The sequence below is a fragment of the Callorhinus ursinus genome, unplaced genomic scaffold, assembly GCF_003265705.2.
Source record: "Callorhinus ursinus isolate GAN/ISIS: 27379988/994484 unplaced genomic scaffold, GSC_fseal_2.0 scaffold75, whole genome shotgun sequence".
In the NCBI taxonomy this organism is placed as follows: domain Eukaryota; kingdom Metazoa; phylum Chordata; class Mammalia; order Carnivora; family Otariidae; genus Callorhinus; species Callorhinus ursinus.
Window position 1 is genome coordinate 3,307,728 of NW_027397137.1, and position 23,250 is coordinate 3,330,977.

Sequence of the window (23,250 nt, forward strand, 5' to 3'; positions counted from 1 at the left end):
TTTCTTCCCCCTGAGCAAGCCACTGTGGCCACAACAGGGGTGCCTGCCTCTGGCGGCATCAGGTACACGTGCAGCGGCGGCCTCACGTGCTCTCGGCTGCACTGCAGGGGCTCACGACTGGGCAGGAGGGCCCCCTTGACACAGGGAGGCCCCGCACCCCGGGGCGGCAGGACACTAACTGGGCTGCTTTTCCAATGGGAATGCTGGATGTGGGCAAATCACACATACGACCTTTGCCAGGTCTTTCCCGGACACACATGCACGCACCCACACGCCCCTGCGCACACCCCCCAGATCTGGAGGAGGCTGCCACAAGCTGGAGAGCACCAGCCTGGGGCCGGATTTCCGGTCCGAACCCCGACTCCTCCATCTCCTGCACTGTGACTCAGGGCAGGTTCCCCAACCTCTCTGTGCTCCGTTTCCTCTGTCCCAAAACAGAGACGATCGCCCGACCATGTGCCCTTGCAGGACGGTGGGTGAGGAGGAGTTACTGCATCAAAAGCCCGGAGGGCAGAGCTGAGAATCAGCCTGTCGGGCCCCAGCGCCCTGCTCCCCCAGCCGGTGTCCGGCTTAGGGGCGAGCCCAGACCTTGAGCGAGCAGAATGGCCGACCCAGGCCCATTGGGTCAAGAGCAGGCCCTCGTCCCCCCGCACCGCAGTGGCTCGCCGGCACAGCGCCCCCTTGGCCACCAGGCAGCGGGGCCGTGTGTACCGTGGGCTCCGGAGCAGGCCTGCTTCAGCATGGGCTTGTCCATCTTCTTGGCGTAGAAGGCGGCGTACCACACACGCAGCTCGGCGCCCGGGGGGATGTCCCTTGAGGTGGTGAAGTACACGTCGCTGCCGTGCTGGTAGGCCGTCAGGTTCTGGTGCTCGGGCCCCACTGCCGGCCGCACCAGCATCATCCAGTTACAGTCGTCCTCGTTGGAGGTGTCGAAGCACACGGGATGCCCATCCTTCTGGAACACCTGGGGGTGGGCAGGGCCGCCAAGCGGCCAGGGAAGGAGCTTGTTAGCCACCCGTCCGCAGGTCAGTGCGTGGGGGGGGGGGGCGGGCGGCAACCAGCAGACAGGGCCAGAGCCCGTTTCAGGGCTCACGGGGCACCTGAGTTCTCTACATGGCCCAGGCGGGAACTGGGACAACTGAAGTCTACTGGTCCGGGTACAGAGGCTGGATTCTCAGGCTCTAATCGGTTCCAAGTGGGCATAATGACACCTGGCCCAGGTATCACCGGGACACCTGAGTGCTCCCCCTGCTCAGGTGCCATCCGGACACCTGAACGCCGTGCACGGCCCAGCTGGGATCGAGGATGCCTCAGTTCTACCGGGGCTCCGCGTGGGCACCGGGACACCCGCGCGCCGCCCTGCTCTCACAGGTGTGTCCACTAACTCCGGTCAGTCCCTGCGCCCTGGCCCCTAACACCGCCGGATGGATGGCAACAGGGAAGAAACGCTGATAATCTGAAGTTCAAAGTCACCACACGAGTAGAGGAGGGTCTGGCCCTCTTTTCTGATGCCAATGCGGCTTCCCTGCTCTCCCCGCTCCAAGCTTTTCCCATAGGGCTCCCCACTGCTAAGGTGCTAGAAGCCCCCTCGGAGGATGGGGCCCTTGGAGGCGGAGGGGGCCTCCGGTGAGGCCGTGCTGAAAACAACTCCGTATCCGACACAGACCTGGAGAGCTGAGTCACTGAAGGAAGCCAAAACGGGCACAGAGGACTTTTCAAAGGGGCCTCGGCCTGACCATGTGCCCACAGCAACTGTGTGCATCCAAGCGCCCCAGGTTCTGCGAAGGACGGCAGCCAATGGCCTTCGCGGGGCGTGGCCTCTGGCTTCTTTATTCCTTCACATAAAACAGCCTTTCTTTCTTTCATTTTTTGTTGGCAAACAAATCAAATACTTTTCCTTCCTTCCCATTTTGCTGAAATCTGCCTTGTAAGCTCAACTTTTCCAAGAACTGCCAAACCTCGAGGCTACCCATCTCCGGCCTGTCCTGAACACGCGGGTATCTGCTAGGCCTCTAGGAAAAGCTCACTCTGTGGGTCACTGCAGCAAGACCAGCACCGCTCACGTTACAGACGTTTCTGGAGGCGCATCTGGACCGGGCGCATGCTGGGGGTGGGCACAGAACCCTGAGTCCCCGGCCCCAAGGCGCGTCCACACGCCTTCCTTCGAGAACTCAAAGCCTTCCCTGCAACTGACATCCATTCTATTTTGCTCCATTTCCCATAAAAGCTGTCTTTTCTCGGTCTGATGTGCCGCTCAACTTTGCACCCGTGTCTCATCACTGCCTAAACGAAACCCCTTCCTTTTGAAAGAGCTCTGCCAAGTCCTAGTCGCCCACTCAGGCGTGAGCGTGCCCGCGCTGACATGGCCCCACGACACGCAGAAGGCAGTGCCCGGAGGCTGCATGCCAGTCCAGGGCGTGAGAGAAGTGAGGGCAGCCTGGTGGGTCTGCTCTTGCATGTGTTCTCAATACCCTCTCTTCAGGGGTTGGCAAAGTTGAAAAGTGCAAAATACTGGCTCTACTTTGATGCTTTTGTGACATAAAAACAAACTAAAATAAAAGGAGAACCACTGTCGTGGAAGAAAGTGGAACTAGGGTCTTTGAAGCCGCAGAAGACACCGATCTATCAGTGGGATGCACAGCTCTCCTGGCCCAGGGTCGGGGGCAGGTCGCACCTGTCCCCTCCCCAAGCTGGCCCTGGCCCGTACCTTCAGTGGGAACGCAGATTCCTTCTCCCATTTGGCCACTCTCCTCGACTCAAACGGACCAAACTGTGTTCTCTTAACGAGCTGGGTCACAGCAAACACTCCTTCGGCTCCGTCTTCCAGTCGCCTGATCTCCAGGTTGGAAGGGAGAGATGATCTAGAAATGGAACAGGAGGCCCTCAGCCCTCAAGCGCCGCTGGCTGAGGACGGCCACCACACCGGGAACAGATGGGTGGATGGCCCACAAGCTCGCTCTCACTGAAATACCACCCTTGGGGGTGAGAAAGAGCTTCCTACTGAGGACAGAGGGGTGATGGCCCAGTGGCCAGTGCACACCCAGCTCCTTAACGGCCTGAGCCACGGGAGACCGGCCCCAGGGCCCTAGCACAACTCACCCAGAGCCCATGCAGAGGGAGGGGCCGTTTACTAAAGGATGTGTTTGACATCCCCACCCAGGAGACACCACCGGCGTGGGCTGCAATGGGCCAGGGGAGATGAACGGGACCGAGCTCTCATCCCCAGAGCCGCACAGCCCACAGGGAGGCGGGGGGAGCTCCATGATGAGGTGCCGCATGCAAAGCACCATGAGAAAGGGAAAAGTGCCACGGCATTCCCAGGGGCAGGAAAGGGTTTCCACCTAGGCTGAATGGGCCAATTCTGTTGAGGACGCTTTTACCTAAATGCCGAGAGCATCGAGGACGGGGCGCTGAAAGAGGGAGGCCCGTGGGCCGGAACCCCAGCACGAGCCAAGGCTTGGGCAAGCCTGACCCACATCCACGAGCAGGTGGGACACCAGGGAGCCTGGAGCGCAGCCCCCTCCCAGGGCCGAGCAGAAGGCCGGGCTAAGGAGGAGGAATCCAATCACGGAGGGTTCCCGCCACGGGACTGATAGCTGCCACTGGCGTTTCGTGGGCAACAGGTTAACTTAGTGAAGGTTTTAGGGGAGAGCTGGCAAAGACAGGAATCTGTTTTGAGAAGGTGAGTCACTGGAAAACCAGTTGGGAAGCTTCTAGAAAGAGCACCAAAATAACAGCACCTCCAAGTGGCAGGTACTGTGTATAACACAATACGGATCACACCTCTGCAGGGGGGACAGGGCGGAAAACAGAATGCCTTGTCTCAGTCCAGACAGCCCCCACGTGGCTGACCCGGGCTGTGGACGGACTGTCCCTCAGAGCCCTGGCTCCGGCCCCCCAGGTGCCCGGAACGAGAATGGCAGAGCCACTGAATCTCCTCGTTAGATCTGCTGGCGTTTCTCCAGGAGCTGCGACCTGCCCTCACTGCGCCGGGTCCCACGCAGCCCACAGCGGGCGTCCGTTAGACGGCAGGCTCAGGTTCAGGCCACGGGGAGAACGGAATGAGCGGACCTGCAGCCTTGGCCCATCGGCTCTTCCACGGCGGCCATGCTTGGCCCCTGGGGACGCTGAACTAGAACAAGACATTCACTCTGAACCCTTCCAAACATGTCCTGGCTCTTCCTGGGGGCAGGCTGCTCCGTTCACCATGGGATGGAAATCACAGGTGTCCTCCGCAACCTGAGGACAGTCATGCTCCAAGTCCTGCCTTCTCTTTTTGCAGTTTCCTCCTGTGATATCACGATTTATAAGAAATACGCATCTGGTCATTCCGATGACCAAATATGTTTCTCGGACTTAAGTGCTTCATCCACAGTTCCCAAAAACACTTCTAAGCCATAATGAAGGTGACTTTTAGACCCCACCAGCCACATGGGTAGAGGGCTGGAACTTCTAGTCACTGCCCCCGCCCCCACCATCGGGGCGGGAGAGGGGCTGGAGGTTGGGTCAGCCAATGCAATGCCTCAGGCAGTCAGGCCTACATAACGAAGGCTCCAGAAAACCCAAAAGGACTGGGTAGGGAGCTTCTAGGCTGGTGAACATGTGGAGGTACGGGGTCTTCATCTGGGTGTTCAGTCATATCATTTATCACATCCTTTAATAAGCTGGTTAAAGTAAGTGTTTCCTAGAGTTCTGTGACAGCCTGGGGCTTGCAGCTGGCGTCTGGAATGGGGGTGAGGGGCGTTCTTGTAGGACTGGGCCCTGATCCTGTGGGGTCCAGTGCCGTCTCTGGGTAGACAGGGTCAGAGCTGAATCCTGCTGGTGTCTGAGTCGTGTGCGGAGAACCCCGTGTTGGAATTGGGTCCAGGGACCCTAAAAGGCCTCCCCTTTCTGCAGATGTAGGGTCCACATTCAGACAGCCCCGTTTGACAGGAAGGACTAAAGCCAGCTCAAGGTAGCCACTCACCGTGCCCTGCTTAACACAAAGGAGTCTTTGACCATGACCACGGGGCCCAGCTCAGGACATTCGGAGTCATGGTACTGGCTGCAATCCTCACACCCTGCAAAAGAAATGAAAGCATCAGAGAGAACAGAGTGCTGGGAGGGGCCCTCCCAGGACATCGCAGGCTCCATGCCCGATGGGGGTGACCCACGGTGCTCACCACAAATACGAAAATGGTGCAAACGCAGGATGTGGCCCCCAAGGAAAAGCCCTCCCTCTGTGGCACATTTCAAAGTATATAGTGACTCTACGCTGACAAAGAACAAGATCTTCCCGAGGAATGAGAATAAATGAAAACTCACCTATTTAACCTGTTTGCTATAAATCTGACATATCATACGTCTCTTTGTAAACCCCTGGCTTACTTTTTTGAATCTAGTCCCACCCCCTGCAAAGCGGCCTTTGCCCAGCGTTCTGAGAAAGATGATCCTTTTAGAACCACACCCCTGCAGTGCATTTTTCGTGCAATAAAGGTGTTTCTTAGAGCAAGCAAAGTCATTTCAACTTCAAAAGAAGCAGCTTTTCTGTCATATAAAAACAAAAGGTGGATGTGGCTTTGCTGGGCCAGTAAAAGCCCCCCCGGGCTCCAGGACAAGCCAGGGGCTGCTTACAGATGAACATGATCTCCTCGCTCCGGTCCTCAGCCATTTCTGACACCTGTCAGGGAACAAGGGCATGTTGTTAATAATGAGCTTTTTGCCAAAGCAATATTTATCTATTTATTCACTTATTTTTAAAAGAATTGGATTTTCTTCTTTTTTTAAGGTTTTACTTATTTGAGAGAGAGAGAGAATGAGAAAGAGAGCGATCAGGAGCAGGGGGTAGGGGAGAGGGAGAAGCAGACTCCCCACTGAGCCGGGAGCCCAACACGGGACTCGATCCCAGGACCCTGAGATCATGACCTGAGCCAAAGGCAGACGCTTAATGACTGAGCCACCCAGGCGCCCTTGCCAAGCAATTTTTAAAGACAAGTCCTGTTAAAGGTTCCTCGATCCCGTGCGGGGACCTTACCTGGAGGTCTTAAAGGCACCAAGCAGTGGGGTCCCCTTTATTGTGATGAGGCTGGGGGCTTTGAGTTGTTTTCTCACCTAAAATAATGTTTTTTTTTTATTAAAAGCAATTGATTTGAATGTCCTCTAGATTAGAAAGTCTTTATGAACTAGACTCATTTTTTATATTAGCCGAAGGTTTCCGTTTGTAAAACAAATATATCACCATTTTTAAAAGCCGGTTTCACACTGTCACCTCTGGTTCTCTTTCCTCTGTCACTGGACTGTGAACTCCTCAAGGACACTCACGTCTAGTACGATCTCTGTCTTCCTTCAGCCGCTACCCTAGGCCTGACACCCAGTGCACACCCATGTCTCCTGGGGACCAGAGAGAGCATCATGGAGGAGAGCGCTCCTGCTCACCACATAAAACTCTATCAGAGCAGTCACTTCTGTTTTCTGTTGATCCTGTGAGTTTAGAAACCCCCACTCATTTGAGGGATGACCTGGACATGTTAATTCTGGGGCCTAGATTCTTTGACCTATAACATGGAAATAAAGATGCTCACCTAACTGAAAGACCTGTACTCTGAAAACTAGAAAACACTGATGAAAGAAACTGAAGAGGACACAAACAAATGGAAAGACATCCCATGCTCATGGATTGGAAGAACAAATATTGTTAAAGCGTCCATACTACTCAAAGCAATCTACATATTTAATGCAATCCCTATTAAAGTACCACCAGCATTTTTCACAGAATTAGAACAAACAATCCTAAAATGTGTATGGAACCACAAAACACCCCAAACAGCCAAAGCAATCTTGAAAAAGAAAAACTAAACTGGAGGTATCACGATCCGAGATTTCAAGATATACTACAAAGCTGTAATCATCAGAACAGTATGGGACTGGCACAAAAACAGATGCATAGATCAATGGAACAGAACGGAGAACCCAGAAATAAATCCACAATTATACAGTCAACTAATCTTCAACAAAGGAGGCAAGACTATGCAAGAGGAAAAAGACAGATAATGTTGCGAATACTGGTCAAAAGAATGAAACTGAACCACTTTCTTACACCAAACACAAAAATAAACTCAAAATGGATTAAAGGTCTAAATGGGGGACCAGAAACCATAAAAACCCTGGAAGAGAGCACATGCAGTACTTTCTCTGACGTCAGCCGTAGCAACATTTTCTAGATAGGTCTCCTAAAGCAAAGGAAATAAAAGCAAAAATGAACTATTGGGACTACATCAAAATGAGAAGCTTCTGCACAGGGAAAGAAACAGTCAACAAAACAAAAAGGCAACCTACAGAATGGGAGAAGATATTTGCAAATGACATATCCAACAAAGGGTTATTATTCAAAAGAACTGATACAACTCAACATCCAAAAAACCAAATAATCTAATTTAAAAATGGGCAGAAGACATGAACAGACATTTCTCTAAAGAGGACATCCAGATGGCCAACAGACACATGTGAAGATGTTCTTCGTCACTCATCATCATCCAGGAAATCACCTCCCACCAGTCAGAATGGCTAAAATCAATAACACAAGAAACAACAAGTGTTGGTGAGGATGTGGAGAAAGGGCTGACCCTCTTACACGGCTGGTGGGAATGCAAACTGGTGCAGCCACTCTGGAAAACAGTATGGAGGGTCCTCAACAAGTTAAAAATAGAGCTACCATATGATTCAGTAATTCCACTACTGGGTATTTACCCAAAGAATACAAAAACATTAACTGAAAGGAATACATACACTCCAATGTTTACAGCAGCATTACCTACAATAGCCAAGATACTAGAACAGTCCAAGTGTCCATCAACTGATGAATGGATACTGTTGTCTCAAAATCCCCTTAGCGCTCAGATGGTCCCTCCACACGGGAAAGTCCAGTCTCCGGACATTTGCGGCATGTAAGAAATTCCAGGACGACGGATTATACATAGTGTTTTAGGGAAAATAACCCAGAAAGACCATAAGCATGAGATCTGGCCATTTTAACCCCCATCCTGGGAAACATTACCTTACGCCAGTGATTCTCCAAGAGTGGTCCGTGGACCAACACCAGCAGCCCCTGAGAATTTCTCAGGAATGCAAATTCTCAGGCCCCTCCTCAGACCTGCTGAAGCCGACTCTCTGGGATGGGTCCTCGTACCCCGCCCTCACAGACCCCCAGGTCATTCTGCTGCACCCCGCCTCTGAGCGCCGCTGCCCACCCTCCCATCTGCCTAGCACCACAGCAACAAGAACCAACGAGCCACGGCTGGGGTCACGGGGAGACCACACTAACAGCATCAGGAAACCAAACTTATCAAGAACGCCAGTTGGGCTCAGACCAGGCATGTCAGCTGTGGGGCACTGGGGGTGGGGGGCGATCCCAGACAAACGTTCCCCGTGGTGCCGAGCTCCCAGGCAGGGCCCAGGGATACCAGCTGTGAAAATCAGCCTTGAAAAAGAAGACTTCCATGAGGACGCCGCTGGTGGTGAAGGGACAGGCCCAAGGTCAATGGAAACCGAGAAACAGACCCACACAAACAGGCTCAGTTGAGTTTTTGGTGGGTGCATAAAAGCTACTCATGAAGGAAGGACAGACAGCCTTCTCAGCAAGTGGTGTTGGGGCAAGTGGATGGGGGGGGTAATGAGCCTTGATGTCACATCTCATACAAAAATTAACTCGTCACGATCCTAGACCTGAAACATAAAATAGTAGCATTTTTTAGAAAAATATAGAAGAAAATCATTGAGATCTAGGGTAGGCAGTTTTTAGACTTCTCACCAAAAGAGTCGTCTATAAACAGAAAACTACTTAGACTTTATCATAATTTAAAGTTTCGCTCTACAAAAGACACAGGAGGGTAGACGACCAGCTACAGACCGGGAGGCATCTTCACAAACCACACATCCAAACCTCGAACGTGCCAAGAGCTCTCAAAGCTCACCAGTAAAACACAAATGATCCAGTCAGTAAATGGACAAAAGACACAAAATACATTTCAGCAAGGAAAATACATAAATGACAAGCACAGGAAATGGTGGCCGCCCCCATCGACCGCCAGAGAGACACATTCAACAGGTCACTGAGAGGTCAGGGTGCTCCTGTCGGAGCGGCACAGGATAAGGGAACCCGGGCACCCATGGGTGGCGGGTGGGAGTGGAGACCAGCCCGCGGTGTCTCATGAAACCAACATGCACCTGGCCTGTGACCCCGCCATTGTGCTCGTGGGCACTTACCCCAGAGAGATAAAAACTTCCATCCACACAAAAACCTGCACACGACTGTTCACAGCAGCTTTATTCACAACAGCCCAGACCGGAAACAGGCCCCGTGGCCCCCCCATGGGTGACCCCGGTCTGTGGTCCACCCACACCTGCAAGACTTGTCCGCAATGAAAAGGAGTGAGCCACGGATACACATCAGGCTCTGGAGGACCCTCCAGAATGGTGCTACGAACGCCAATCCCAAAGGTCACATGTTGTCTGATCCCATTTATATAACTCCCTGAAATGACGAAATACAGAGCTGGGGACTAGAGTCGTGGCTGGTGCAGGTTCGGGAAGGACGGCGGGTGAGGCTGTAAGGAGGCAGCAGGAGGGTGCCCCGTGGGGGTGGGGTGCTCCGTACCTGCACTGTGTGACCGTCACCATCCTGGACGTGACCCCACGCTGGAGTCCTGCATGGTGTCACCGATGGGGATCTGGGCAGAGGGCACATGGGATCGCTCTGCCGTCTCTCTCAGAGCTGCATGGGAATCCACAGTTATCTCAAAATTAAAAGGTCAATTAAGAAAAGATATGGAGGGAAAATCTACAGATTTGAAGTGACTTTTTTTTTTTTTAAGATTTTATTTATTTGAACGAGAGAAGAGAGCACAAGCAGGGAGAGTGGCAGGCAGAGGGAGAGGGAGAAGCAGGCTCCCCGCTGAGCAGGGAGCTGGATGCGGGGCTTGATCCCAGGACCCTGGGACCATGACCGAAGAGTTGGACGCTGAGCCGACCGAGCCACCCAGGCGCCCCACTGAAGTGACTTCCGGCACAGCGCGGGTGTGGCCCAGATCCTGATGGAAACAGCGTGTGAGACTCTCACTGGACAGCTGGCAAGCCGAACTCTGGTATTCGAGCACATTAAAGAGCTAGCATTAGATGCTTCAGCTGGGCTGGGGATCGCGGTTCCTGGTTAGGATCCTTCTGCAGAGATGCGGACTGAAACACAAACTCAGTCCCGGGGCCAGGGTTTGCTTCCATGCACTACCGGGGGGGGGGGCTCCCAGACAGGGACACACGGGGCAGATCGGCCAGGTGATGGGTCCATGGGGGCTGGCGCCTGCTGACCTGCCAACTGTTTTGTGTGCTCAAAGTCCTCATAATAAATTATCTGTAAATGGTGCCAACACACACTCGTCCCGTGTCGGTTCTTCCATTCACTCTCGCGTCCTTCCAGCAAGCTGGCTTTGGACAGGGCGTCTTTTTCTTCAGCTCACCTGATTGGTCGCCCGGGACACAGCCAACCACTGTCCTCTCTCGGCCCCCCCGCGCCCCACCACTCTCCCATGGGGGATTCCTCCTCCAGCCCACCCTAGTCTGGGCTCTCCTGGGGCACAGCCCCACCCCTTCTCACGGCTCCTCTGCAGGACCCCTCCCTGGGCAGCCACACCCAATTCCATGCCAAAGTGAATACCATGTGCGGGCTGGTAATGCTCCAAGGAGTCCCACACGAATATCCAGCTGCCCACCCACACCTTCACCTGGAGGCCACAAACAGCTGAACGTGCCAGAAACGAGCACTGGACCCTTCCTGGCTCCCCTGCCAAATGGGGCCCTCCCGGCCCTCCCACATCTCAGAACATGGTTGTCAGAGACCCGGGCTCATCCTGCCCCGGGGCAACGGTCCCACGGACCCTACCTGCAGCCTCCACCGCCTCCCCTGACCACACCCCACCTTCTCCCTCCTGGAAGGCTGCAAGGGTCCCTGGAAGACTTTTCCTGCTCCACGCTGGCCAGCCACCCTGTTTCCCACACTGCAGAGGGGGCTTCTTCTAGAACTGGAACCCTGTCATATTACCTGCCATCCTAAAAGCCGATGGCTTCCCACTGTCGCCGGGATGAAACCCAAGCCCACCAGCCTCCTCTGCTCATCTCCCCCTCGCTGACCCTCTCGGGCCACAATGGCCTCCTTGTAGTTCCCAGAAGCACCCAGTGCCCTCCTGCCTCCGGGCCTCCCACATGCTGTTCCCTGTGCCTGGAACCTCTCCCAGCTCTGCCTCGGGCTAACTCCTACTCATGCTTCACATCTTGGCTTAATTGGCACATCTTTGGGCAGGGGTTTCCTGGTCCACCTGTCCAAATTAAGGCCTTGTAACACTTTCTAAAAGCACCCTGCAATTTTCCTTCACTGCACTTTTGACCACTGTAATCACTTCTGTGTGTCATTTACCTAGTGACCCTGAAGGACCCACAGGGTAAGAGCCACCAGCCTTGCTCGGCCCCGCACAGGGCCAGGCACAGGGTGGGGGGGGGCATGTGCTAAAAGAGCTGGCCCCTTCTCCGTGTACGTCCCTGTGCTCCCCCCCAGCCCCCAGCTGTGGATTGAGGTCCCCTCCTGGGGTTCGGCCTGCCTCCCTCAGTTTGCTTCCCCTGGAGCCCCCCGCCCTGCCCAAGTCCTGCTCTTTCAAGACAGAGCCCAGGCTCACCCTCCAGACACCTCCCTCCCCGTCAACTGCTCTCCCTCCCAAATCCAAAAACGAGGTGGACCCTTCCTATTAAACGGTTACCTCAAGTCATAAATCACGGACAATGTCTGGGTTTTTTTTTAACTAGATTTCCAACAGAAGCTTGATCTTGATCTTTTTCAAATTCTGACATCCTTTGTACCCCATACTCCATATACAGTGAGCCTTGATATTTTTCACTGAACTCCTCGGTACCTCCAGATAATTCAGTTGTTTGGAAAGTTTCAAACGCTTCATTTGTCAAACTTAGGCCGGGAACTTCAAAAATTTGGGTAGATTAGCGGTGAGATCCGGTAGAGACTCCCCACATTCCCATCAAAAGTGACTGTAAATGCTTATCTCACTTCCTTGGTATTTACAAAGCACCTGCTCAGCGCGAGGCCCCACCACCCGCGGCCCAGGCCTCAGGGCCCGCCACTCGGTCCCCCCGACGCAGGCCAGGCCCAGGGAGGTCCCTCTGCTGTGCGCCCTCTGGGGGCAGCGCCACGGGCCTGGCCTTGCTTTCATGGGGCTCCTGCCTTCCCTCCCTTGGACGCTGAGCCTTTTGAAGGGTTTCCAGCTACAGGTACTTGAAAGAAAGTTTGAACAGAAAATCTGTGTTAGTGAAGAAAGCTTATAAACTGATGATGCTGTCACAGGAAATGGCAGCTTTTCAGGAAAATGGCCAGTGCCCGTGAGAACATTTTATCGGCTCACGCAAGGCAGCGTCCGTCTCTTGCCCGGGTAACCACAGGCACCCGCCGGTGCCACATTGTGAAGGTCTGCTTCATTTGGGGCAGCAGAACAAATACAAGCCCTCTCCCCTTCCACAAAATATGACAGGGCAGGGGCACCCCAGAGCCTGCTGGAAGGAAACTTGGAAGGGCTGGTGTGTGGGATCCAAATTTGGCCAAATAGATCCTTACCCTCCACTTCCGGGGGGAGTGCTCCCACCCCCCAGGGAAACCCTAGGCACCCCTTCTCGGTACAAAGGGGGAAAGGTCTGAGCAAGCTGCACCTGCTTCCCCTGTGGTTACCAGGCAGGTCCACCCCCCCAGGGTCAATCACAAAGTCACAATCAGTTTGGGGCCCAGGCAGGGCTGCATGAGAGCGCCAAGCCATCCACATCCCTCCAATGATGGCCACGGGTCACCTGCTGTGCCCGAGCCTGGCCGCCTTGTGCAGGTGGTGAGGGGACCAGAGTTCATTTCTATGGCTACAAGGGTTCATCAGCCAGGACTCTGAGATGCGGGGCAAACGTCCCACCACCACCCTCTGTCCAGAAAGCCCAGACACCTCATCAGACCATTCTGAGTTTTTCAGGAAACTTGTATAAAAACGCGGTATGGTTCTACAGAACACCAGCCATCCGGAGGCTTCTACAACCCGCCCTTAGTCAAACACCGACCTGGAGAGGAGAGAAGCAGCACAGACCACACAACTCAGATTTCCTCAGGAACACAGGCCTGTGTAAAGGGGCCTGGGAGCGGGAGAGAAAAGTAGTTAGAGCCTCTACGTAACCTCAGCAGAACGTGTGACATTTTTTACAAAGATTATTTCACGTGAGTTTGACTACGGGAGGCCCCTCATGTAGGTGGACTCCTACAGAACTTGTCCTTTTGTGTCTGGCCCGTGTCACTCAGCACGATGTCCTCCAGGCTCCCCCGTGGGGCACCAGGGGTCAGACTGCCCTTCCTCCTGAGCCTGGACGCTCCTTCCCTGCACGGACAGGCCACACTGTGCATAGCCATTCATCCGCTGATGGACACTTGGGCTGTTTCCACCCCTCGGCTATTGTGAATGATACTGCCGTGAATGTGGGGATACAAGCATCTCTTCGAGTCCCTGCTCTTCTTCGGGTACAAACCCGGAGGTGGAACTCCGGACCGCGCGGTAACTCTTGTTTCATGGTCTGAGGAGCCGCCACACTGCATCCACAATGGCTGGGCCACCTTCTGTTCCTGCTGACGGTGCCCGAAGCTTCCAACTGCCCCGCATCCTCCCAACACCCATTATTTTGTTCATTTGATTTTTTTAAAGATTTTATTTATTTATTTGATTGGGGGGGGAGCAGCAGGCTGAGGGAGAAGCAGACTCCCCGCTGAGCAGGGAGCCCCATGCGGGACTTGATCCCAGGACCCCGGGATCATGATCATGACCTGAGCTGAAGGCAGACGCTTAACGACTGAGCCACCCAGGCGCCCCTGTTCACTTGTTTTTATTTTGTTTTTATTTTTTAATTTTTTTTATAGATTTTATTTATTTACTTGAGAGAGAGAGAGAGTGAGAGACAGAGAGCACGAGAGGGAAGAGGGTCAGAGGGAGAAGCAGACTCCCTGCTGAGCAGGGAGCCCGATGCGGGACTCGATCCCGGGACTCCAGGATCATGACCTGAGCCGAAGGCAGTCGCTCAACCAACTGAGCCACCCAGGCGCCCTCACTTGTTTTTATAGTTGCCATCCTAGTGGACAGGAGGCGGAAAAAAGATGATCTTTTAATGTGACCTGCAAAAGCACTGATTTAGGAAAAGCAACCCGTGTTGAAACATTGCAAAACGAACACATCACAATCTTAAAACACAGGCAACTAAAAATAACTCAGAGGGAGAGGCATTTTCAGGGAGGCTGGTGACGTAAGTGTGAAATAAAGATTATCTCTCGTTTGTTGGCCTGGCTGGGCCTTCCCTGCCCTCCTGGGACCATCTATGTGACGGGAACGGATCCGGGAGCAAGGTGATGGCGTCCCGCGAGTCTGTTCCTGGCTGGGACGATTTCCTGGACTTACTCCAGCAGCGCCCTCCAGCACAAGTCTCCGGTGAGCCACACACGCGATGTTCTGGGGGTTGTTTGTGTTACATTTTGAAATAATTATAGAATCACAGGAAATTTCCAAAAGAGCCCAGAGAGGCCCCAAATACCCTTCACACATTCTTCCCTGATGGTCTATCTTATGTAACTACACAGAACACCACAGTTCCCACGTGGCCACGGCACGGTGTGTGTCCGTGGCACTCTGTGTCCCGCTATCACAGCTGCAGATCTGCATGGCCTCCTCCACAATCCAGATGCAAGATGACTGCTCCATTCGGGAGAAGACCTTGCCGATGCGCCCCGTCTACATCACACCCCCTCCAGGCCCACCACCCCAAACCCCTGGCCACCTTGAAGCCAGTCTCCATCTCTGACATGCTGTTGTTTCAAGGACGTGGTATGGATGGAATCGTACAGGATGGGACCTTTGGAGACTGGCTATTTTCACTCAGCAAAATGCCCCTGAGGTCCATTCAGGTTGTCACACGGATCCAGGGTGTCCCTTTCCACTGCTGAGCGATACTCCGTGGCGTGAGTGCCATGCAGTCGGTTTAACCGTTCCCTCACCAGGGGACACCTGGGCTTCGCCCCACTTGGGGCTTCTGCACATAAAGCAGCTATCAACAATCGTGCACAGGCTTTCTGTGGACACGGCCGTCACTTCTCTGGGGCACATGCCCTAAAGTGCAAGGGGTCAGCCCGGGTCTCCCAAAAGTGCACGCTTTGTTGACTGAGAAGCTGCCACAATGTTTGAGAGGCCCAGTGTCTCTGTGTCCTGGCCAGCATCCAGGGGTGTCGCCAAGTTTGATTTTAGCCGCTCTCACAGATGGACACCCGTGTCTCACTGTGGCTTCACTTCACACGTCCCTAACGGCTAATGATACCAGACACCTTCCCGTGTACCACTTTACCATCTGTAAATCCCATCAGTAAAGTGTCCCCTCGTGTCCTTTGCCCATTTTCTCAGACTGTCTGGGTTTTTTTTTTTTCCCCTGTTGTATTTTGAGGGTTTCCACATATCTAGCTCCTTCGTCACAAACGTGGCTCCCGAGCATTTTCTCCCTCCCTACAGCATTGCGTTGCATCCTCCCAACGGAGTCTGCAAAACGAAGGTTTTTAATTTGACGAAGTCCCACTCACTGATTTTCCCTTCTGTGGATTATGTTTTTGGTGTTCTGTCTACGACCCGTGTGCTAAGCCCTGGCTCCCCAAATTTCCTCCTAGCTTTCTTAGGATAGTCTTATGGTTTAACATGCTAAGTGCATTTTCCCATTTGAGTTAATGTTTGTATAAGATGTGAGGTCAAGGTTCATTCTGCCTACAGATGAGCAAGTGGGTCAGCACCACCGAAATGCTTCTGCGCCTCTGCCCAAAACCAGTGGCCCTACTCCTGCGGCTCTATGTCTGGGTTCTCTCTTCTGTTTCAACGTCCGCTGCGTCTGTGCCCAGCCAGCACCACGTTCAGTGGACAGCAGTCACTCCCGTCGGAAGTACCATAGTTTTGGAGTAAGTCTTAAAACGCGGTGGAGTGTTGCCTCTCACTTTATTCTTCTTCAAAATGGTTTAAGCCATACTCATTCCTTGACTTTCTGTATAAATTTTTAGAACAATCTTACCTTTACCTACATGAAAGCTTGCTGGAATTCACACATGTAATTTTAACGTTTTAGTGAACAGTATATAGCCAAAATATTATCATTTCAATATGTAATTAATATAACATTAATGAATTTTTTCATACGTATATCCTATCTTCCTTCGGATCAGCCATATCAAGTGCTCAGCCCTGGTCTAGGGCTTGGGGAATTCTTTTTAAGCTAGAAGGACATTTTCCCACTGGGCACATGCACCATGAAAATATTAAAAGCATTAAGGGAAAAATGACAAAAAGGAAAAAGCAAACAAACAAGAGCTATCTTGACAAATGTGTGCTGTAGAACGTTCCTGAAAGATGGTCTGGCGGTGGGGGCGGGGGGGGGTGGGGTGGACCCCAGGGAAGTAGCAGGTGGGTAGAGAGGAATTTTGTGGCCAGTAAATTTGTGAGACATTGCAGATTCCCATTCTGGAGTCTTGATTCACAATGGCCCAGTAAAGGCCCTGAGAAGTCCTGCAATAAAAATCTGCTGGAATGTGTTCAGCCCAGCAGTGTCTGAACTTACTTGGGCAGGAACACTTCTACACACACTGTTTCACATGCTAGAGAACCGCAGTCCAGAGCACAGACTGGGTGCGTCAGTGCAAGGGAAGGGCCTGGTCCTGCTGTTGGGCACAGGCACCAGGGAGCAGGGTGTGAGTCTGGCTCTGCCCTGTTCTGGATGTTAGACACCTCCGTGTTAGTTATTTCCTCTCTGCGGGCCTTGGTTGCCTCATTTGCACAATGAGTCCCCTTCCAGCCGGCACAGGTATGGTTTTGAAATTGTAGCTCATCGTCACAACCCCATAAAACAGCGGCTCCCTAGCACTTTCCATGGCACAACGCTCATCCCCTCTACGACTCTGCCATGTGTCTATTTTTCAGAAACAAGCCTTCAGTGTCAGAGAGAAGCAGCATGATACAGCAATCACGCCTGGTTGCTTAGTTCCAACCCATGAACTTAGCTTTGACAATTCTGTAGACTGGTTATAGTCTCCGGTCCTTTCTAATCTTATCTCCCATCATACATGACTCTGCTCCAGCCCGATGAAGTGATTTCCCACGCCCCAGAGTTTTCATTTCTGGACCTTCCCTGAGCCTCCCTTACCCGGCCTCCCACCAGCCCCACTGCCTCCTGGCCTTGCCTCTGCCTCATCTGGGGGCATCTCCTCCTCTCTCCCATGCCGCGTGCGTGCTCTCTCTGTGCGGGCACCATTCTGAAAGCCCCAGGTTGCCACTGTTCATGCCTACGCCCTTTCTCCCTGCCACAGTGAGGCCACCATGAGGACTGAGTTTGAGTGTGAGAGGCCACGGCACAGCCGTGCCCAGCCTGGGGCTCGATGACCATTTGGGGAACATTTCATTGCCCAGAGACTAATTTCCAAGAACGACTTCGTCCACCCCACTGGTCCCCACTCCAGACTCTGCAGGCTGATAGTGGCTCTTGAAAGCAGACGTGGGACACCTGAATGGGATGGACTCAGAACATGGGCCTCTGTTGTGGCCACACAGGACCACGTCAGCAGCTTGCAAACTTCAGGAAGGCCCCTGCTCCCCGGCTGGTACCATGTTTCCGGACCTGGGACCCGCGATGTGGGGACAGAAGAGCCCCTGGGGGGCGTGCCGCATAGCCACGTGACCTACGGGATGAAAACTGTCCCCAGCCCAGCTCAAGTCACCTCTCAGGGCAGGGTCCTTGGACGACAGAGTGGTAGGACCTCCGACTCCCACTTCTTTCTCGTTTTCTGATCCTAGGTCACTTTCCTTCTGTTCAAGTGAATAGCTACAGGGTGCCTCGATGGTGTAGTCAGTTGGGCGTCTGACTCTTGATTTCAGCTCAGGTCATGATCTCAGGGTCGTGGGACTGAGTCCTGTGTCGGATCCCGTGCTCAGCCGGAATCTGCTAGACAGTCTCTCTCTGCCCACCCCAGCCCTCCCCCTGCTCACTCGCTCTTTCTCTCGAATAAATAAATCTTAAAAAAAAAACAAAACAAAACAGTGAGCGGCTACAAACCATACACGCACTGAGGAAGCCAAAAGGCAGCCCCTCCAGCACCCTGGCTTCCTTTCCCATCTCCCAGGGAGGCCTCTCTGCAGTCTGTCCTTCTACATCTGCTTCCACGTCTGGAAAGAACAGGCTTCTGCTGAGGCCCCTGACGGCTCACCTCTGGGGGCTGAACCCTTAGTTCTCACGGTGGCCAATGAACAGGGAGCTTGCCTACTCTCTCCCCTTCCCAGCTGCCCCAACATCGTTTTTGTTAAGTCAGTGTATGTAATATTATGACTCTGAAAATACTATTAACTGCTTGCTCAAACAAATTTATTCTTAACACATTTCTAGTACGACCTGTTTAAAGGCAATGATTTTTTTTCCCTATTTTCTTAGTTCTTATTATTTGTATGTGCTTTGTTGCCGCACGTGTATATTAGATTTTATTGTGTTGTTCCGTGTAGGTCATGTCGTTGGTGTGTAGATTCGGTGTATTGTTTCACGTAGTCTTGTGTCGTTGTCTGTGTAGGCCCTGCGTTGTGTGCAGATTTCGTTGCGTGTGCTGGTGTACAGACCGTGTTGCGTGTGGCCTGTGCCACGCGGCGGTTTCACAGCGTGCATGCTGCTGGTGGTGGAGGCGGCAGCGCTGGGGCCAGGTGCCCATGGCTACGTCTCCCCGCATCCTGCAACCGCTCCTCCTCGGTCTGTCGGTCTGTCTGCCCCGGGGTCAAGCCCACGCTGCGTGCAGGGGGCCCACCTCACTCCCAAGCCTGTGCGTGCAGGGGGCCCACCTCGTTCCCTAGCCTGTGCCCGGAGGCCAGACACAGGCTGGGGCTGGGGGTGTGCTTCCCCCGCGCCCGGACTTGGCTGGTGAGCAGCTCCGGACTCCTGAGCACCCTTGCCTCCATGCTCGGGTTCACTCTCTCAATCTGGGGGCACGCTTCCCAGTGGCTTCCTCGGACGGGTGCTCAGGAGGCACATCTTTTGAGAAGATTTGCCGTGTTTGCAGACGTCTTCATTCGCGTCTCCAACAACAGCTGGTTTGCGGGGCCCACGGTCGTGTTCGTTCAGACCGGGAAGGCAGGACGCCACAGTCTCCCACGTCCAACGTCGCAGGGGAGGGCTGACACCGGGCCCCCCGGCCGGCCTCTAACCCCAGAAGCTTTCAGACCTTCTGTCTCACCCCACTGCCGTCACGTGTCGCTGCCTGCTTCGGGGCTGAGCGCTGGTGGGGGGCGTGCTGCGGCCTGCAGATTTTCTTGTGTTACTTCTTTTATAGTTTCTCCTGTTTTCTTTTCCTGAACCCCTTTGCTTCATCGGAGACAACATCTATATCTCTGACGTGCATGTCCGGTTCTTTAAGAGGATTTCTGAGCAATGAAGGGAGAGGTCTCCACTCTGCCTCCCTAAAAACGCAAGCCAAGGTAGTATGGCCTTTCCTGCGCCGGTCAGAGCCCCACCTGACAGCTGTCTTTGGGCACGCACACATTTCTGTATGGGAGGCTGACATTTTCAAACTAGGCTGAGGGAGAAAAGACCCTCAGGCGAACTCAGCAGAAGGTGGGGGAGCTCCGTGGACAGAACACGAGGTGGTGCAGGACAGAGTCCAGGGAAGTCAGGCGTGCCAGGGAGAGGGGCCCCGAGAGACGAGCGGAGCCTGAGAACACAGAATCAATTAACAGGACGGAAGCGGCCGGCTCAGAGCAAGGACTCGGTCAATCTCGGCACGGACGCGGTGCTAAAAATCACCCTACGTTTTGGGTCACAATCAAAGGCAAACATACTACAACGGATCAACACATTCATTCTTAGCCTTACACAAGGTGAACTGTGCGGACCACTCCTCTAAGACTCCTTGTCCTGCGGGTACAGGCTCTCCTCCCCAGAGCACGCGTGGGAAGGGGCAGTCCTGACCCATCATGCCGAGCATCACCCCCACGCGGATCACGGCATAAGGATGCCCGACTCGCGAAGAGTGTGCCTCCAGCCGCATGGAGGGCCGAAGGCTGTTGGACAACTGTGTTCTGCGGATACCTGCAATCCATCAAGGCTCACAGCTGTAAGCGGGAGATGCTGATCATGCCCAACACCAAAAACGAGCCAAACGAAGCCAGTAACCCACGGCCCAGACCAGGCAAAGAAAGGCATCATCTCTGAGAAATCCAAGTTTCAATTTTATGTGAGTTTGTGGAACTATGACCCCGCGGGCTCGGGAAGGCTCAGGGAGGGTCCAAAGTTGGATTTCTGTGGATTTTTTGAGGATGAGAGGCCTAAGCAAGGCCCCCACTCTGACCTGGAGCTGCCCCCTGTGCCACTCCGAGGGTTCCTCAACACCCCAAATTATCCATGGCCAGCTTGCAGCCTCCATGACCCCTTCTTCTTGTTTCCTGTTCCAGAAACTCTCTCCCTCCATCTGTCAAACTCCTATCCAATCTTAAGGACCTCATCCAGATGGCCTCTCCTGGCCACACCTGTCCTGCCGCACGCGGGCCTGCCACGCCCACTTTCCCCTGGGAGACCCAAGGCCACCTGCACCCTCCTCAGTACGCACCTCTCTCTGCAGCAAGTTACGGCCCTGGAATGTTCACACCAGCCTCAACTAGAGCTCACTCATTAAAACAAACAAAAATGTTTTCCTTACATCACCTCCCCCATGGCTCTAAAGCCCCATTTCTGTTTCTTTCTGTTGCAAAACTCCCGGGAAGAACTCTGTTGGCTTCCTCACCTCCCTGTCTCTCTTGAAGGGGAGGACTCGCCCCCACGGCTCCACCCAGGCGCACCCATCAGCCACGTCGCCTTCCATCTTGATGAGCCAGCCCTCCATCAGCGCTAGGCACCCAGAGTGGGGAGGCACTCTGCAGGGAGCCCTCACGCCCTCCCTCTGCAAAGTCCTAGTCTTCCTTAGTCTCTCTGGGGGTGCCTTCCTAAGCTCCCCTCCCTTCCTGTCTCCTGTCCAAAGCCACCTCTGGTGGGGGTGGGGGGTAACCCAGGCTGCCCCTGGGTCCTCTCTCCCTCTGGACCCAGCACCTGCCCCCACATCGCCTCCCATGCCCGTGTCCCCAGTCCAGCCCTCGGTCCGGCCCTCGGTCCCTGACCCCACCTGATGCCTGGCTGCAGGCACCACCGACCTCCTTGCTGACATTCCCTGTATGGGAGCTGACAGCTTAAGCTGCTCGTCCCTAGTTTTAACAGCTGCAAGGGACATAATTTCCAGCATATTATAAATATTGGCTTCTTAAAATAAAACTGTTAGGTCACTCTTCTAAACGTGTCTGTTGGAATCAAGCACCAGCATGAGAGCTACTGCCATCTGTTTACGGAGCATAGGCACGAGCTGTCCCTCAACTGTCAGGAAGTTCTCGGCCCGTCTTTGGGCTCTCCATCCCCCTCCCTGCAGACCCTAACCCCACTGCTCCGTGTTCCCGCCTGAGATGACGCTACTGTCCAGCCCTGCAAATATGCTCACGATTTATGCACGTAAATCAAATCAGTCTTGATTTTCTATGACCAGAGCGTGGGATCATTTCTTTGGGGTTGAGTTAGCACTGCAATAACTGGAACCCCACCGATCTGAACAAAATGACATCACACGTTTCAATAAACAGTCATCTGACATAGAGACCGTGCTTGATGAGGCAGAGAGGCCCTTCCCCAGCCGGTCCACCTGTCACGGACACACGCGCAAATCTGTTCCTACTCTGTTTCTGTCAGTGCGCGAGCAAATGCGAGTGCAGGGAGCCTGGTACTGCAGACGAGTAACCGGGAGTGAGCCGCTCTGTGACTGCAGCATCCCCCGCGGCCACGCATCGCCGACCCCCGTGACCGCCCACGGGTCCTCACCTCCTCCACCGGCGTCAGGACGCCTTCCATCTGCCGAAAGCCTGAGGTCTCTTACCCACGGTGAAGCCACTCCCCTGACACACACACGACACCCACATATCTGTTGGATCCAGAGGTTTCTGCACCCCAGGGCCCTGGCCCAGTGGGGGTTGCTCTCTCGTGGACCCCGAGAGGAAGGGCCCTTCCTCAGGATCAGCGTGTGCAGGGAAGGTGAGGACCCAGTCTCTAGGCCCCGAGCAAGGGTTTCTCCCACCCAGAGGGGCGGTTTGAAGATGCCACTGTTTGCAGGGCCCTGCTTCCCCCGGTCACCACCCCCTCCCCCTCCTCCCTGGTCGCCGCCCACCCGTCACCTGCACCTCTGTAAATGGCACCTCCAGTCACCCACCACACATTTCCCAACCAAACCTGCAGCAAGGCCTCCTCTCCTGGCTCTAGAAATACACTTGGTCCTGGTTCCTCCTTTGCCTCCTGCCTCCACCCTGTTTGTCATGGAATCTTTTCAGGCCCGGATCCCCCACGTGGCAAGCACGGGGTCATCTCTAAAAAGACACAGATCTTGTGCCACCCCTGCCCAGAGCCCTCCGTGGCATCCACTAGGCACTCAGGATACACTCTGAATGGTGCACAGCCTGTGTGGCCCTGCTGTGCTCTCTCCCCTTGCTCACACTGCCTTGCTCACCCTTGGGTGAACTTACTCCACACCAGGCCCCTGCACCTGCCACTCCCCTGCCTGTGACACTCTCCTCAGGCCACCAGGAGCGCCTCACAGCACTGATCTCAGCCCGCGTGCCCCCTGCTCAGACTGCCTGTGTGTCCCCTGCTCAGACTGCCTGTGTGTCCCCTGCTCAGACTGCCTGTGTGTCCCCCCTGCTCAGACTGCCTGTGTGCCCCCTGCTCAGACTGCCTGTGTGCCCCCTGCTCAGACTGCCTGTGTGCCCCCTGCTCAGACTGCCTGTGTGCCCCCTGCTCAGACTGCCTGTGTGCCCCCCGCTCAGACTGCCTGTGTGCCCCCTGCTCAGACTGCCTGTGTGTCCCCTGCTCAGACTGCCTGTGTGCCCCCTGCTCAGACTGCCTGTGTCCCCCGCTCAGACTGCCTGTGTCCCCTGCTCAGACTGCCTGTGTGCCCCCCGCTCAGACTGCCTGTGTGTCCCCTGCTCAGACTGCCTGTGTGTCCCCTGCTCAGACTGCCCGCGTGCCCCCTGCTCAGACTGCCCGCGTGTCCCCCGCTCAGACTGCCTGTGTCCCCTGCTCAGACTGCCTGTG

The 23,250-nt window shown here is 54.3% G+C and overlaps 1 protein-coding gene across 4 annotated transcripts in view; it reads right to left on the minus strand.

Moving 5' to 3' along the window:
- PRDM15 (PR/SET domain 15) overlaps window positions 1-23,250 on the minus strand; it is a 62,470-nt gene that overhangs the window by 36,809 nt on the left and 2,411 nt on the right. For 3 of the 4 annotated variants that reach the window (XM_025863475.2, XM_025863474.2, XM_073887056.1), the window contains exons 2-5: window positions 5,614-5,659; window positions 4,967-5,060; window positions 2,708-2,861; window positions 712-964 (exon numbers count right to left, since the gene is read on the minus strand). In XM_025863475.2, the coding sequence (XP_025719260.2) occupies window positions 712-964; window positions 2,708-2,861; window positions 4,967-5,060; window positions 5,614-5,650 (538 nt within the window). In that variant the 5' untranslated portion in view covers window positions 5,651-5,659. Of the gene's footprint in view, window positions 1-711; window positions 965-2,707; window positions 2,862-4,966; window positions 5,061-5,613; window positions 5,660-6,013; window positions 6,091-23,250 lie in introns of all 4 variants that reach the window. The other variant, XM_073887057.1, reaches the window with a different exon arrangement.